A 17,636-nucleotide genomic window follows, 5' to 3' on the forward strand; every position below is an offset into this window, starting at 1 on the left:
TCTTGAGAGGAACCATGGGTCTCATTGGAGACACTGAGCCAGAGAAATGAGCTGGGACTCTTGCGCTCTCTCCAGTCAAGATTGTTACAGGTTTCTAGCTTACTTCTTGTCATCCAATTTTTACCCAATATTACTGACACAATAAACACAATCAGGCTAGGAAAGCCGTCACCACTAACCTGTAGACTGAAAGACTCCAGGGTTACAAAGGCAATAACGTGAAGCAAAAGCCTCCATCATGCGATCTATTTTTTGAGCCTCTCCCGGAAGCCTGAAACTCCACAGGAACTGCCTGCAAAGATATACATTAACTTGCATGTCAGATATCACCCACTACAGTATCTCCTGCTACAACACTATCAAACACCATGTCTCTGTAGATCAGCGCTGATTTCAAGTTTTTCCCCAAAATAAAATTGGTAGCCTAGCAGCTTACGTTACTCAGATGCCCCAGTCATGTGTTACAATGAGCCGCAGTTAATGGTTTACTACGACTGAGCCCAAGAGGGCTCTCCACTTGTGCATTGTGGGAGAAAACCATGCTTCCTGGCTTAATATTACACCCAACCCAGGATCATGGTATGTGTTCCTCCCTTCCCTCTTGTCCGGTGTGACCACATGGACAGTTCTGGGACCTTTCACTTTTGTTTTCAACTAATCATATCTTGTCATGACTCATAACATCTGAATCAAACAAACCACAATTAGTACTAACTAGGACTTACTAACCTAAACAATATCATACCATGCTTTTATAAAACTGGCTTGTATTAGTAAACTACAGTTAAGATTGACCATGGTTTAGGATTTGGCTACAACACAAAAGTACAGTTAATTGGAAAAAGAAGCTTGCAATTTTCTCACTGCACAACCATTCCCGTAATGCTATGGGTTAACATTAAGTCCAAAGGCAACTAGAGTAATCACTCATCTCCACCTGGGTGAGTTCTGGCAGAGTTCATTAACACTATTGCCAGCAATGCTGCACTGCTTATAACACCCCTTTGACCCTTCAAAATACATTATTGAAATGCACCATGAAACAAATTATTTGATGGTAACATTGAATTATATAGGCAACAAAACTTATATCCTTCATTTAACAGCATGCCAAACTTGAAAGAGGAGTTATTTACTGTTTTGGGTAAAATTGTGTTATCAGTGGTGAAGGTTCAAACCATAATAGGTCAAGGTCGTCTCTAACACTATTTGCTGTGACTTATCAACATGGCCTGGAATTCTTCTTTTCTTTAGCTATATGATTCGTAACCTTATATTTCTCTCTCTCTCTCTCTCTCTCTCTCTCTCTCTCTCTCTCTCTCTCTTTCTCTCTCTCACACACACACTGTTATTTGTGTTGCTCACCAAATTGAGGCATTGGGGGGCAGATTCTGTTATTTTTGTGGCCTCTGCTTAAAAACTGCAAATATATTTAGGAAAAAGTTGTAAGAGAGGTTTTTTGTGTGTGTGCTCACCTTAAGGCTTGTACAAGATTGAGATCAGCAAACTCATGGAGTTCAACAAAAGCCTGAAGTACTTTAATATTAAAGTCATCCCTGTGAAATAAAACACACAATGTCAGCGGCAATTCATTTCAATATTCTGACTTCTTTTCCCCCCAGCCTGCCTATCCACAAGGTTTGGCTGCTCACATGACCAAAGGGAATCTGGGCTTCATCAATAACAGGTGTCCCAATGGTCCTTTGTCCCTTCTCTTGCTTAGCCTCTGCTACCTAGGTGGCGTTGGTGTGCACAGATACATACATGTGTAACTTGAACTAGGGCTTCCCAGCACTCAGGTTCCGGTGCCTTATCTCTTATGGCACCAGCACTCAAGTGTCCAATGCAGGACTTAACTCTGGAACTGCCTTGTAGGTTGCTGCACCCACCTGTCCCAGGTCCTATAAAGCCCCAGCCTCAGAGCTGGCTCCTTAAGCCTATAGCGCTCCTCTCTTGCACAGTGAGACTCCCTGCTGACCCAAGACACTTTGCTGCCTAAAGGGGAGCAGCAAATCCTCCCCTCCACAATCAGGCTGCATGGTTTTCAAGGCCAGTTGAGTTATTTTTGCACCTGCGGCAGAAAATCTCACAAGTGCCTCTTGCCATCCCCTGGCAATAAAAACACAATAATAAAAAAATAAATAGCCAACTATCTGTTGCCCCCAAATTCAGCTGCCTAAAATGGTAGGGATGGCTGTCTACGCTCCTGCTCCCTTTGATCCTTTCACTGTTACCTGACCTCTGCCTGTTTCAGACCACACTCACTTCTAGCCCATGAGGGCTGACTGACACCCAACTCCTGGTCTCACGTCCCTATTGCCTAGAACTTGAATCTTGACTGAGGTCCAACAATATTCCCACATCCAGTTCCCCAACCACAGTGAAATACTGGATGCACACCAAGCTGACCCAGTTAAGAGGCGTGGCACTGGTGTGTCATATACCAACACTGTTCCTCAGATGATCCTGCACAATAACCACATGTACACAAGAAGGGGAAGCAGGGATCCAGAATATGATGATACTTAAAGCAGGGCTAAAGTTGTGGAGTAACTACTCACTCAACAAGGACATCCATGCTTAGCATAGGCCAGACAACATCCAATTTGAGGTAGTCCAACGCAATGCCCTCCTTAACAAATAACCATGCTGTTAGCTGCCCTGAGAGAAGGAATCTTTGTTGAAAACTGCAGGATACATATTTAACAACGGCAATAAATGCATCAAGTATCCAGCCAGTGCAGAACTCAACTTCTTCTGGCTTGCTTTCAAACAGGGTGCAAATAAGTTCAATTTGCAAGTAGTCACCTGCAGGACCCAAGAACCCTCTGTATCTGAACTGGCAGTCAAGTTGAACCGAATATGAGCCATGTTTGTTCTCAGTCGCCTGTAGTGGGAGTAAAAAGCTATACAAGCAACTTGTTTGTACATGCAGTTTCCCATCTCAAAGGCAATGGAACAAACATGCAATTCCCAGAATTACAGGCTTCCCAGAATTCCCAGAAGTTAGGAAGAAAGGATGAGCTTGGGCTTCAGTTTGCCATTACATTTTCAAACTTGGCATTACAGATGTGAGGACTAGAAAAATTTTCTCCCTTTAAATCAAACCTGGAAATCTCAGGACTCTAATAAAATCCAGTGCCATTATGAGCTATTAAAGCTGTGCAGCAGAAGAGCATCAGTCAATTTAATATTTTAATAAGCAACTTACATTTTATTCTCCTATGCACTGTACAAAATGTAAACTCATATAAGGGCATGAATTATGAACTATGCTTGTTTTATTCTTTTTTAAGAAAGAGAAAAATGGTAATACAACTAAGGTAGTTATTCTTTGACTCAGCACCATTCTGAATTTCAATACTACTGGACTCAGATGCCCTATAATCCTTAGGGTGTGTTTGAATCACATCATTAAATGAAAATGTTGCAGATCAGCTTCTAACTCAACAACAGGTAGGCGGGTTTCTAAAGCAAGCAAGTGCCTGAATCGCCTCCTTAAGTGTACATAACAAACCTTTTCAAGTATTTTAATTAATATGTTGAAAACTCCACTCATTAAATAGGATGTGAGCAAGTTGTGGCTGTTATAAATACAATAGAAGCTCTTGCCAAGGGGAAATTAGTAGATCAACGCATCAAAAGGAATGTTTTTATCCTCAATGGGAATGGAATAAAGAAAGTAATTAACGTTATTTAGAAAATGCACTCAAGAAGAATCCTTCAGAGAAATACCTCTAGGTTTCCCTCTTGGTTATACAGTACACAACTTCAACCTTATCTGGACATGGTACAGTCATTTCTAGTCTGTATTTTCCAGCAGGGTGGAAGCTGGTAGAGGAGGGGTAGAAAATTCTGTCCCTTGTCCAGTCCTATGCTGGGTTCAAAAGAGGGGATTTCCCTCTTTTGGCAAACTACTTGCTTTCTATGTTGGACGCAGAGGGAGGCTGAACTGCTCTGTCCTGGTCTCCCTGCCCTTGCCAATGACGGTCCACTGACTCACTTCCACAGGGCCAGCTTGCTTCAGGCAAAACAGAAAATGCTGCTCCCACCCTGACACCTCCTCCCCCCTCCGAAGTGGCAGGTAGTGGCAAAGGGGGTGGCTGGGCATGGAGGAGGAGGAGGTAAGAGGCGGCAGAGGAGGCTGGATCTGCCACCTGAGGCTACCACCTCACCTTGCTAATGGGTGGACCAGCTAGTGCCTGCATGCAATGCCTTGCCATCTATGGCAACCGGGCACTATTTGCTATCCAATTTTTATAAGCTCTTATTCAAGCTTTTTTCATGATACAATAAGATAAAAGAAACTATTCTAAAACGAAACACAAAAACAGAGAAAGAGAAAAGAAAACACAGTCCTCTCTCAAAGGCAGCCATTAAGCCCCGTCTCACACAAAGTGGTGGGCCCTCCCAGCTCTTGCCTGAGAGCTTTCCTTTCTTCTCCCAGTCTTTCACCCTGGGAAGTCTTCCCTTCTCTGACTTCTCACTCAGGGTCCTTCCATCCATCCACCCATGTGTGTGTAATCCTTGGACCCCAATAACGGCCCAGAGCAGAGGACACCAAAGGAAAACAAAAGAGAAAAGAGAAAAAGAACAAACTTATAGAAGAAAAGACAGAGAGAAAAGAGAAGAGAGAAGAATAAAAAGGACTTCTGATTTTCCATCTGTCAGTTACATAAAAAATTATTCAAAACTATTTGTTGTCCTGCATGCAAATCTGGTTCACTATAAGAAGCGAGTGGTAAATGCAGAAGGTTTAAGACTAGTTCAGAGTAAAAAAAAATGCAGTATTTTCAGCTGAGTGCAAGAACTTTGTCTCTGCACACTACTACTACTAGTAGTATTTCTATCCCACCTTTCTCCCAGGCACACACACATAAAGACACTCACAAGATTTCAGACTTTCTTTTTGTTGTTTAATGATTTTTTTAAAAAAGAAAGTAGTGGTGGTACCACTAGGGTAACCCATATTAGGTCCTGGTATCACCTTTTGTGGGTCCTGACCCACCAATAAAGAACAGTGCTCTGGAACTGAAATTTAGATGTGGATGTGAAGACCAACTGTAGCTTAGCCATGGGCTCTTTGGGTGGCTTTTGACAAGAAACTCTCCCCAAGGCTCAGTTCATGTATAAAACAGAAATAGTGACAACACAGTTGTCATCCATCTGTAAAATAGAAATAAATAATGACCACATGATTTTGGGGAGGATAAATGAAAGAAAAAAAATATAGTTTTGCCTGCCCAGAACCTTAAAGCTATAAAATTTTAAAACCTTAAAGCTATAAAATAAAGCTACAAAATTCAGTTTGAACTTCCCATCTCAAACATTTAAATTATTGCATACATTGTACATTTCTGCACTGCAAGCTGATCCTCCCCAAAGACAGATGGGCACATGAGGATGTCTTTTAAATATATTTTTAGTATACATATAGACATTTAACCATCGGAAGAAATGTCGAGAAAGTGTTTGGAAAATTCTCAGACACTAAATAACTTGCTAAAGATAATACACACTTGGCTAAAACTTATCTCCCCTGAACTGACATGCCATTCACAAGTGGTACAGCACAATCTTAAGCTTGTTATTCAGAAGTAAATCTTACCAAATTCAATGAGACTTACTTTCAAGTAAACATGGCTAGGACTGCAGTTCTAAACACTTCCTAGTTCCACCGTGCTGCTAAGTATTAAGCTACAAAACTTTCATACAGTCCACACAACTGCCTCATTGGGGCAAGATCTACTGGGAAGAGTTGCTGTGTTCACTAGGCCTGGCCTCCTGAGCTATTTGTCAGGTATAGGCCAGGTGGGCGCAGCTTGGCGAGAATGGCCTCACAGGGCAAATATGAAGGCCTAGCAGGTTTAATTAGACCCACAGAACAAATGTTCCCCACTCTAGATGTACATAGTTAGCTACACTTTCTTTTTTAAAAATGTAATTTGTATTAGCCACAGTTTATTGACATAAATTAGGAACAACACAAAAAAGCAGCTCAGTTCTGTTGCAGAACAATGTTCTTTAACTTTCAACTGCCTACATTAGAAACACAAGAAAGCCTTACTCCTAAGAAACTCTGAAATACCATGTTAGATATGCACACCCAAAGAGACTGAGAGTATCTACTCCTCCAGTATGAATTACTACTTTTATTCATGCCATTTTGTGACTGCAACGGAGCTTGTGAACGATACCCCATATTTTCATCTCCAAGAAGCATTACATCACAATAAGGCATCTGGTATCTATTAAGATACTCTCTGCCAGAGTCTGTACTATTTTCAGTCACGTATAAGGGGGGGGGGGGGTGAGGGACCTGAAGCTGTTTGCAGACCAGGAAATCCAGGTTAAATTGGATAAAGAAGCTCTCAAGATGATTTAAGTTTGCAGTCTTTGCTATATGTTGATTGCAGTTTTGGTTCTACATTTTAAAGATCAAATTTGCAGCCAGAATGGCCTTTATGTTTAATATTTGTTCACATTAAAAGCTAGGGGATGCTGCAATTCCTCTGAAGTGCTGCTTAAACTATATATTACCACCAATAAGATGTTCACAGAAGACAACATTAAACAGACGAAAAGAACTATTATTAGGACAGGCAGTAGCCTTGCTGATAGCTAATAATTATGTAGCCAGCTGTCTCCTAAGATTAGCAGGCTCTTCCTCTCTGGTCTCAACATTAAATGCCACACATGATTGTCAAAATCTAACTCTGAAACCTCCCGAGATTTGCATCACAAAACCCAAGCATTTAATTATCATTAATCCTATACACTTATTTTTATAAGTGTTTCCTCTACTCAGGAAAGCATGTGTGAAGAAGATACACCTGTGCAATGTGTCGTTTTGCTTCCAGTTAGAAGAAACAGTCCCTGTCCAACCACATGCATTCCTATCTAGATTTTTATTTTTAAGATCTCTGAGTTTCAGAAGAAAAGAAATGCAATGGAGAAAATGCCCCTTGGAATTCACAAACCTATATGAGCTGCTTTGAGCTGTGGTAGAGCACACACTTTGAACACAGAAGGTTCCACATTCAATCCATGGCATTTCCAGTAAGAAGGGTCAGGAAGCAAGTTATGAGAAAGGCTATGAGTCAATGTTGGAGATCCCTTACAAGGATAGTGTAATGGGTATGAGTTACTCGTGCGTAAACTGGTGCCTCTCTAGGCTAATTTGCCTGGTTAAACCTTTCTGACTGCACAGCCCCTTCTCATCGTGGCTGCCTCAGTCGCTAGCAGAATCCGTCAGTGGGCGTTTCTTAAACCTCTTCCAACATAAAAGCTGTTTGACACCCAGTCTCCTCCTCCTCTCACTGCGCGGGAGTCTTCTGCGCAGGGAGGGCGTGGGTAACGGAGGACCTGTGCTCTCCTCACTGATGTCCAGTGAAGAGTCCTGGAGCCCTCTCTCCGCTTCCCCCATCTGCCCCCCTTTATCCCTGGTGTTGCGCTGATTTGCTTCCCCCTCTACTGAGCCATTTCTCCCCCTGTTGCTGGGTCCTTCGCCAACATCATTTGGGAGCCTCCTCTTCGCCTCTCGCTCCGATGTCAGTTCCCTGACAGATAGGGAAGGGCCCACAGCTAAATCATAGAATATATACATCATATGCAGAAGGCCCCAGGTCTAATCCACAGCAATTAAAAGGATCAGGCAGCAGGTGAGGTGAACACCTGAGACCCTGGAGAACTACTGCCCAAACAAAGTTGACAGTACTGGGATGGTTTGGACAAACAACCTGGTCTCATGTATAGCCGCTTCCTATGTTCCTATCAAAGGAATAAATAATAAATGTGCTTATATAAGGAGGTAAGTTGAATATTGCAAATGACCTAGTAGGGAGGCCACAGTTGATAGGATAAAGTCTGTGCCTACAGACTCTCTGCTTTCTACAGCTGCCGATTGAGATGCACTGCTGGTTTGCTGGACTGTGGTCACCATATGCTTTCAACATAAATATTTAACCATTTTAAAACAAAAACAAAAACCTCAAAGTACATTTTCATCTGTTGGGTAGTGGGGTGATATTTCTGCATCACAGTCATACTGAAAAACTTCTCAGGTGTTCCTATTTTCCTGCATGGCGTATATATTCTTACAGATGTGCATGATATATAGCCATGGTCAAAGAGAACAAGAAGAATCAAAGCATGGCTCCCCATGTCAAGCTTAACATAAAAAGACACACAGGTTGTTCTCTACTTACCTTTCACCGAGATAATCTCCAATGACGGTTTTATTTAGCCCTTCCCCTTTATAGAGGAACTGTGCAATGTCCTCAGGAGTATTCTGCAATAGGTCATTTTCTATGAGGAACTGGATTCCCTAAAAAGCAGCAGGAGGAAATGAATTCAGTTGCTTTCGTCTTCACAAGATTATATGTTCTGGAAATATTAAGCTGTGGAGTTATTATATTGATTTCATTGATAAGTAGGAGTTTGCCTATGCAGATGAGATGCAGCCTCACCTGTGCACCCCCTCCTCAAAGCTCACCTTTTATGGGAAGCCTTTGGATCATCCCCCTTACCTTACTGAAACTAAATCAAAATACGTATATTCAAAATAATCAGCTATTATGAACATCCCTGCTGAATTACACAACAAAGTCCTGCATTCTGTTCTCACAGCGGCCTATCGGGTGCTTAGGGGAAGTCCACAAACAAGACATGAACACAATGGCACTCTTCCTTGCCTAATCATGTCTCCATAGCATCCAAATATAAATTCCTTGTATCACTAGATAAAAGATTATAAGTAGTACAAAATGGAAAATAACTCTGCCCAAGGCTTTGGACAGCTGCTTTGTATATTGATTAAGGACTTTTTAGCCCGACTAAAGGGCAGTTAAAGCAGTTTACAAGATATAAACATAAAATGTACAATCACAATTCACCTTAAACCCTCCGAAAAGATAGCAGTGGAAATAGGCAACAATATTGTTCACCCCAGGATAATATCATTAAAAACAAATAAAGCAATTCAGCACCAGATGAAGCATCAGCAGCAGACTAATATGCTTTCAAGGAAAATAAACTGGAAATAAATAGATCTTCAATACACATTTGAAGACTCATAAAGATGAGGGCTGCATGACCCTAAATTGAAACAGATAATACCCAGCTAGATGCACCAGTTGTCTGAGTCAATACAAGAGACCTACGTATGTTTATAAACAGATTAAGGAATTTTAATCTGCCGCATCTTTAATCCCTGCTTCTTTTCTCTATTTTTTCTTTTTCAATATTTATTAAATGCAGGTATATTGTTGACAAGCAACTGATGCTTGTTGTTTGCAAGTCTTTTATTATTACATTAAATCATTTTAGAAGATCTACTAAACAAATAGTAATGATATAAATTATTATCTATTCCATGTTAGCCCTCAGGATGCAAATTACAGAGATAATCTTCTTATAACTGAATATTTGTCTGTTCATCATGCTAATGACTTGACACACAGCATGATTTGGGAAACTTCAATGTGAGTAGATAGAAAAATAGATAACACCATGTAATTACAACTGTATCATCAGATAAAGCAGTTAGTTATAGTAATCTGAGCCATGGAGCTAACTGTGACATTAGAATTCAGTGCATTTGTATCTATAAAATTATATATAGCCTTATATATTATGCACTGTATTTTAATCTAAACTTGTGTCTTTATTTCAGCTAAGGCTGAAATATGTAATCTGACCAGAATGGGGTTTACCTCTAAGTAAACATACATAGGATTGAAAAAGAGCTACATATAATGGTATGTCCAGAAGTCAATAAAATAATCTCCAATTCTGTCAAATGACTTTGAAATAGAGCACAGACATGTGAGCCGGTTCAGACATAACAGACAGTTATGATTTGGTAGTACATGAATTAAATCTTTTAAAAGATACATGGACTCACACAATGCTATTCCCTCCCTTCCTGGCTTGTGGCACATCCTATTTTGCTGTTTCATCTGAACTGTCAAACTAGGGTTTGTGTTTGCCCTGCAAACCAGGATTGGTAACCAGGATCAAACCATCATTTCCAATGGTGGTTTGCAGGGCAAACACAAACTCTGGTTTACCAGATTGGAAAAAGGCAAATGGATGGTTTGCCAAACACTAAGGAGGAAGGGAGGGAGGAAATCATGATGCATGAGCGGAAGAAGTCAGCAGATGAGCCCAATGGTCCTTAAAAGAAAGGCTTGTTAATATTGCACCAAATCATGGCTTGATGTTCTCTCTAATCCAGACCACATTAGGGTATGTCCTCCCCTTTTTTATTTTCTGTTGGGAAGCAAGTTTGCACCTTTTTATTCAGGTTGGCATGTGTGCATTTTAACAGGATTTAAATGAGTTTAATCATGTTTTTATTACTGGTTTTATTGCTGTTATCTTAAGCAGCAATGGCACTTGCAACAATGCAACAGAAATGGCAATGGTTCATTTTTAAAATCAGCAAGCTCAAATGTGGTTTTTAAAAATAAGCTGGAGATAATGAAAAACAATATTTGTGAACAAATGGAACAAGCATTTGGATGCAAGCAGACAGGTTGCAGAAACAACAGCAGTAAAATATTTTGCGGCTGGACAATTCAATCAACAACTGCAACCTACTTTATCAGGGCAAACTCAATGCCATTTTATCAGTCTGAGAAGCTATTTTTAGTATAGGAAACTGTATGCTCTCTCTTTCCCCCACCCCACCTTCCCTCTCCTCTACCCAGTCTCCCTCTGAATTGCTTTACTATCTAGAAAACTTCCCTGAACACCCAGCTGGAACATGAATACCAACAATCAACTTCATTTTTTAAAATCGCAAAGAAAGATGCACATTTCACTGCAAAGGGGAACATGTCTGCCAGCCATGTTTCCACTCATGCTGGAAACCACTGAGAACTAAGAAATTAGTTACAATTCAAAATCTCATCAATAGACTCCATTTTTTAAATATGTATGCTTCTGAAATTACTTTGCTTCAATATAGCCTGCTTTCTGGAAATTCAGATGCCCGAAGCAAATATTTTGTCATCTTCCGAAACGAACCACTTAGGAAAACAAGACTCCAGACCTAGTCAAGCTTGTAGAGCAGGAAAAAAAGAACAAGAAAAAGGCAAAGAACTGAAAGAAGAGGCAAATATGTGCTGGTTAAGCTGTCTCTCAAAGATATGAGATAAGGAGAATAAAGTACTTTATATTATTAAATATAGTATATGTAAACATTGAGCAGCAACATCTGCTGTGCTCTTTCAGAGGAACAATAACATGAAGAAATACAGACCAGGGACTAGTCCTGGGTGCAGGGCTGTATCTGCTTTCTGTGCAGGATCAATCCCTGGCATCTCCAGGTAGGGATGAGAACATTCCCTGTTTGAGAATCTGGATAGCTAGGCTACTGGCCAGCAGCAACAATACTGAGCAATGGGTGAATGGTGTGATTCAGTATATGCCAAACAATCTAAGGCAGTTGCCTACTGCAGCACTTCACATGTGACACAGGGGAAGGTGAGCAGTCCTCCTAGAACAATGGCATCAGCCATGAAGCTCCATCTTGCGATCATCCTTGTGAAGTCAGCCTTGATTCCCTGGCAGCGGCTGTCTGTTAGCGTTTATGCCAGCACAGGTCTCTATAAAATCCCCACCAAGAATGCACAGAACTAGGCTTTGGGAAGGAGACAGGAGGACTCTAGGACTCTGTCAGAGCCCTCAGGTCTCCTTCCCCGTGCTGCAGCTCCCTGCCTTGCTTGGGGCTGCCAAAAAAGGCCTGGCAAGCCACATTTTGGACCACCCTGCCTTAGGTGAATGGCTGAGACAGTCTTATTTTGCCAGTCTTTGGGGTCATTTTTTATTTGTACCGACTATTACAAATGGTTTGATGTTGCTCTGGCTTTTTAACTCTCCATTCTTCTGTACAGTTGTACTTTGGATCCCAAACTCCTTGGTACTCAGACGTTTTGGCTCCTGAACACTGCAAACCTGGAAGTGGGTGTTCCAGTTTGTGAACGTTCTTTGGAACCCAAATGTCCAATGGGGCTTCCACAGCTTCCAATCAGAAGCCGCACTTTGGTTTCCGAACGTTTTGGAAGTCGAACAGACTTCCAGAACAGATTCTGTTTGACTTCCAAGGTACGACTGTACTTCATTGTGCTTTTATTGTATATATGTTTTTAATCTACTTTGCAAGCTGCCTTGGGGTCTCTTGTAACTGAAAAATAGGATATAAAACTTCATAAATAAATAAGAAGCATACATTCTCAAGAACACAAAAGTCCTACCTTTTTGGGATCCATATTGAACTTTTTTCTTCCCATAGCTATTTGTTTATTTCTCTGTGTAGTTTTGCTGTATATTTTTAAGGGGGGGAAATAAAAGGAAAAGAATATTACACAGATGTATTTGGTTAAACATCTTTGATGTTTACATTTTAAATGTTATTTACATGTTCCTCTTATACAGCTAGTATGAATAGAATGGAACAGCTGAACTTTTACTCCCAAAGTGAAAGGGAAATATTTACCCTCAAAAATAATTCAAAGTAGCTTTGACTTCATTTTAGATTTTTAATACATTGTGTTTAAACCCTCCTGACATACATTAGAGGAAGGGCATTAAAGAGGATAATGTGCATGGCTTAAACTCACAAACCAGTTAAACTGGATTATTTCAATCCAAGCCAATTGGCGGTGCAATCTTTGGAGTCTCTGTGCTGGCAAATAAGCCTTTAGGTCTGCTGCAGCGCTAGCACAAAACAGCAGCCTGTGATGTTGCAGTGGCTGAACATGCCAGCTGAGAACATTGTGCCAGAGAAGCTGTGGGAGTCTGCACTATGTTAGCTGCATCACACAAAGACAGAAGAAAGTGTTGCAGAAACGAGGACACACTGCATTCTAATGGCATTCCAGTCAACACAAACCCAAATGCACCCAGAGTGACACACTGAGTATTAACTTTAACAAAAGTACTGAAAGTGGCAGACAGCACAGCAGGCTAGATACACCCTATTTGCTAAGATCAGGATGCTACTTAATTACTTTGGTGTATAACTAAATTGCACAGCCCTCTTGGTGGCTGCTTCCCAAACTTTAGAACTCCCTCCCTGGAAAAGCTAGACAGGCTGCCTATTTGCTGTCCTTCTGCCAGCAGGTGAAGACAGCCTTTTGGGAAATGACTGCTTTTAACTAAAGGGCGTGTGCCATTACAATTATTTTTATTACAATTATTTGTATGTTTTAAATATACAGTATTTTATAGATTATATAGCTTTAATTCTATCAATGTTTTTAATCATGGTTTTTCCTATATGTTTAGCAGTTTTTAAGGGAGAAAGGTGGGGTATAAATAAATTAACAACAACAGCATCATTTTGTGTCCTATAGGATCCAGACACGGGCTCCATTGATTTTAATGGACCAAATAGCAATAATCATCTTAGCCAAGTTTAATACTAAATGTGAAGACCTACACAAATGCACAGCCATCAAGGGGAAGCTTACAATGACACAGGAACAGTGGTATTATGTGCAAGGTAAAAGGGAGAGACACATCCCAAAATAGTGCACTCAGTTGCCATTTCTCAACTTTGTAGTGCCCGTGGTGCTGAATATCATAATCATGGGGCTAACTAGTTGCTGTACCCCATCCTACATTTGCTAAACTAGCTCTTTGTGGGAATAAGCAGTAAATTTCAATAATAGAACTACTTCTAATTATATCCCCCCCCCCCCCGCCCCGTGAAGACAGGCAGTACATAGCGGCCGAGAAGATGATCAAGGTCTCTGCCTGAAGTTAGGCTATTTCTGCAAGGCCCTCAAAAACACTGAAGCAACAGAATGCTGCTTTTCCATAAAGCACACATGTGACAAAGTTAGCTTACCTTTCCTCTACACTTGTCAAGTTATCGATTTCAGTCATAACCTCTGCTATTTCAAATTTTAACCGCTGCCAAAATGAGAGAAGAATACAAGTGAACATTAAACAGCTTTTCCAAAAATAGGTGGATTTCCCTGGCTTCTTTTTGAATTTAGAAATGGAGCAACAATCCTATCACAAAAGTCTGCTCTGATGTATTTACCTGCAATATCATACTATTCACACACCACTATGACATCTGGGTGTATGAGGTGTTAGGGGAGGGGTAGTACCTCTGGTGGGGGACACCTCGTGCTCCTTCTAGGGTAGTTTGTCCACCTTTGGTCTTCACCCTGCACTCAGTTCTCACATGTGGCTCCTAGAAGCTTTCAGCATGCAACAAGAGCCACACCTAGCAAATGGTTTTGACTGGCTGGTAGCCAATGGGTCTCAAACCCTCAGTGAGTTAGGGACTTCCCCTGCATGAGAAGACAGGCTCTGCAGGATTGAGCGCATAAGACCAATTGTGGGTCCAATGGTCAAGAAGGCAGTTTTTGCACATGTAGAGGGAAGTAAGGGACAGATGGGGCTTGTCAAGCTGGGAAGATAGCCCATGTAGGAGAGGGAAAACTCTGATCCTAAACCTCTGCTGTCTTGTGGGATATCTTCAAGAAAAGAAAAGAGTAAGGAGTAAACCCGGGCAGCCCAGGACCCCCATGCACACTGCCCAGGCTTGCGCCCCGGGGAGGTCACTATGTGCAGTGGTTTGACTTCACCCCTGGAGGTGCACTCCATTGTCTCTTGAGACAGATGGATGCCAACAAATATGACATCAATTTCCGCAGAGGTACAGCACTTGGAACATCTAATTTTAATAGCAATTATTGGAAATTAACCCCTTCAGACTGTGGTAAAAATAATAATAATAATAATAAATTTTTATTTATATCCCGCCCTCCCCAGCCGAAGCCGGGCTCAGGGCGGCTAACAACAATAAAACAGTACAAAAAGCTACCATAGTGTTTTACAACTCAATACACAGTTTGTATCATTAATTTCAGAGCAACCAACATTTTGATTTAAGGAAAATGTTTACCTCAATATCATCAATTAATTCTTTTTTTCTACGGCGAATATTGAAAAGCTCTTCTCTCTCTTCTACAGAAAGATCATCAGGCACTGGAGGGGAAAACACACACCATTATGTATAATTGCTTTATACTCTGGTACTTCATGTTTCACAAGTAAAAGCCTCATTCACATCAACTGAGTTTGTGCCAAGAAAGCACAGACAACATTCTTAATGACCAACTTTGGAGAAAATAGTGGTGCCCGTATACAGTACTTGGTATTAACTAACAAATGCAATTGTCTCAGGTTTTCAATACGAATGGCAGATAGTTTTCACATTATAAAAAGTGAACTCCTTTCCATTCTATTGTGTATTACATTCATATTACAAGCATCATTCCACTAATCAAAGGGCATTAAAGTCTTCCTTCATCTTGGTTCTCTTGAAAATCTGTTTTATCCTCAGTTGTGCCTCAAGTCAAGTACAGCCAGCAAAGGGATTGCAATAGCACTTCGTGAACCAGTAGGATCCAGCAAATTTGTTCAGCAGTTACATTAAGCCATAGTTTTTTGTTGCATGCATAAGCCTGCTTCCCACTCCCCCCACCCCACTGCCCTCATATTCATTAGGCGGTAAAGAACATATGCTGTTGAGTTGAATCCAAGCATACCCACTGAAATTAATGGAGACAATAAAACTTAGTTGGATACAGCCCCCCTATTTTTAATTAATTGTTATTTGTCATTATGTCTGAACTGGAAACTGTAATTAGTTTTCACTATACAATCCAGGATTATAAAATCTTAATATGAAGTTGGCTCATCTGAACAAACCATCATTAAAGCTAACCTCAGTTTGTGCTAGTTCTGACATAACAAAGCATATTTATAATATGTTTTCTTGTGAAGAGAAGCTCTTGTCATTTAGGGGAAGTATGAGTCTAACAGTAAACACCTTCAGGCTGCCACATTTTCCATACATAATTCAACACTGTCAACTTAAAAACTGGACTAACACATCTTTTCAATGAGGAGTACAGCACAGGGTAATTTGGAAACTGTTTGCTTTAAAGAAATGATAAAAGTTCGTGTCTCAGACTTCATGATAGACAAATACTGAAATAATTAGCAACTTTACTTTTTCCACATTAACGGTAAAGTGTGATAAATGAAGTCATTTATACAGCAAATGCTTTTTGCTTATCTAAAAACACAAACATTTAGAAAACTGGATAAAAAGAAGCAGCAAATGTTACTTTAAAAAAAATATATATTTTTGTATCTTCTTCAATGAATTTGACCACTACTGAAGTTACTCTCAATAACAAATAAACACCAGTTGGAAGCATTCATAATACTTGGTATTCTGAATATAAATAACAAAAAAATTAGGAATATCAACCATAAAACATAACAAAGCATTGCCAACTAATCAAATTTACTCTTCCATATATATAGGAAGTAGGAGCCAGCAAATTTGTTCAGCAGTTACATTAAGCCATAGTTTTTTGTTTACACATCATAGGATTTGGAAACTATAGCCAAAGCAACAAAGAAACTAGGCCAAAGAGCTGAAATTATGAGAAGACATTATGGTATGAGACCCAAATTATGCAACTAAGCTGTAAGTGACAAAGCTTCCAGTCATGCAACACAAGGGTTTGCTACTGTCTGAGTTTAGGTGCAGTGTAACAAGACAATCCTAAACAAAGTCTTAACTCTATTGGTGGTTTGCTCTAGAATTCAGTCTTCTGTGGAACAGCACTGTTAAAAAAAAAAGAAAAACCCAGGTGCAATGAGAAGAGGAAATAAAACGTGCTAGTGTAGGCATATTTCCTCTGAAATTAGGAAGAGGAAAGGTAACCTCCACCCATTCTGATTCACTTCTGATTCATATTGCCACCCATTATTTTAAAAATACCGCTACCCAAAATGCCACTAAACCATGCAGTGGCGTCACAATGGGGGGGCAGTATGCCCCGGGTTCCATGTCTGCGGGGGTAACAAGAAGTCACCCCGCAGGGGCTCACGGGGGCACGAGCAGCCATCGCGCCACCGCAGCCGCCTTTGGAGGATCCTCCACTCATGGCTGCAGCCGTGAGCAGAGGATACCAGCACTGTCCGTACGGCGCTGGAGTCGCACCGGCAGCAATCTGCTAAGTACAGCGCAAGTGCGGCATCGCACACATGCGCTGTACGTAGTAACTCCACACATATATATAATCGCTATATAACGGTTTGCCACCAGCACTGCTCCAGCGCTCCAGGTACTGGGATCCCTCCGTCGCCACTACAGCCTCAGTGATACAGTTACAAAAGAAGTTTCCATTTCTTTTAGTGCCAGAGCATACAAAAAGTCACTTACCAGGGCACATGAAACAATTTGTTTCAAATTCATTCTACGCAAGAAAATGCAAAATCTATTGGTTAATTCACATTTCGTAAATGATAACCAGAACCATCCACAGTAAGGGCTATTTTTAAGATGGGTTTCAAAGAGTAGTGAGGAAAGGCTAACCTCAATAAGATGGTTTTAGAAGAAAATTGCTTGAAGACTCTTTAAAAGCTCCCAATCAACTCTTCCTGAACCACTGACCTTTACTCCTCTTTCCTTAAGTGAACTTTCGCCAGCAGAACAAGCAACACAGATAGCCTGGCCCATGATGTGTATGCCCCGCTCAGTGTCTTTGCATATAAATGCAAATTATATGACTAACAGAACAATGCTTTCA

General features: G+C 40.7%; 1 protein-coding gene across 1 annotated transcript in view; it reads right to left on the reverse strand.

The window, feature by feature from the left end:
* Positions 1–17,636, reverse strand: part of CYTH3 (cytohesin 3) — a 77,971-nt gene that overhangs the window by 18,080 nt on the left and 42,255 nt on the right. Inside the window, exons 2-7 of the mRNA XM_077918601.1 lie at positions 14,930–15,012; positions 13,859–13,923; positions 12,261–12,327; positions 8,208–8,326; positions 1,476–1,556; positions 180–292 (exon numbers count right to left, since the gene is read on the reverse strand). Of these exons, the coding sequence (XP_077774727.1) occupies positions 180–292; positions 1,476–1,556; positions 8,208–8,326; positions 12,261–12,327; positions 13,859–13,923; positions 14,930–15,012 (528 nt within the window). The remainder of the gene's footprint in view (positions 1–179; positions 293–1,475; positions 1,557–8,207; positions 8,327–12,260; positions 12,328–13,858; positions 13,924–14,929; positions 15,013–17,636) is intronic.

The sequence above is a fragment of the Podarcis muralis genome, chromosome 14 (assembly GCF_964188315.1).
Source record: "Podarcis muralis chromosome 14, rPodMur119.hap1.1, whole genome shotgun sequence".
NCBI classification, from domain to species: domain Eukaryota; kingdom Metazoa; phylum Chordata; class Lepidosauria; order Squamata; family Lacertidae; genus Podarcis; species Podarcis muralis.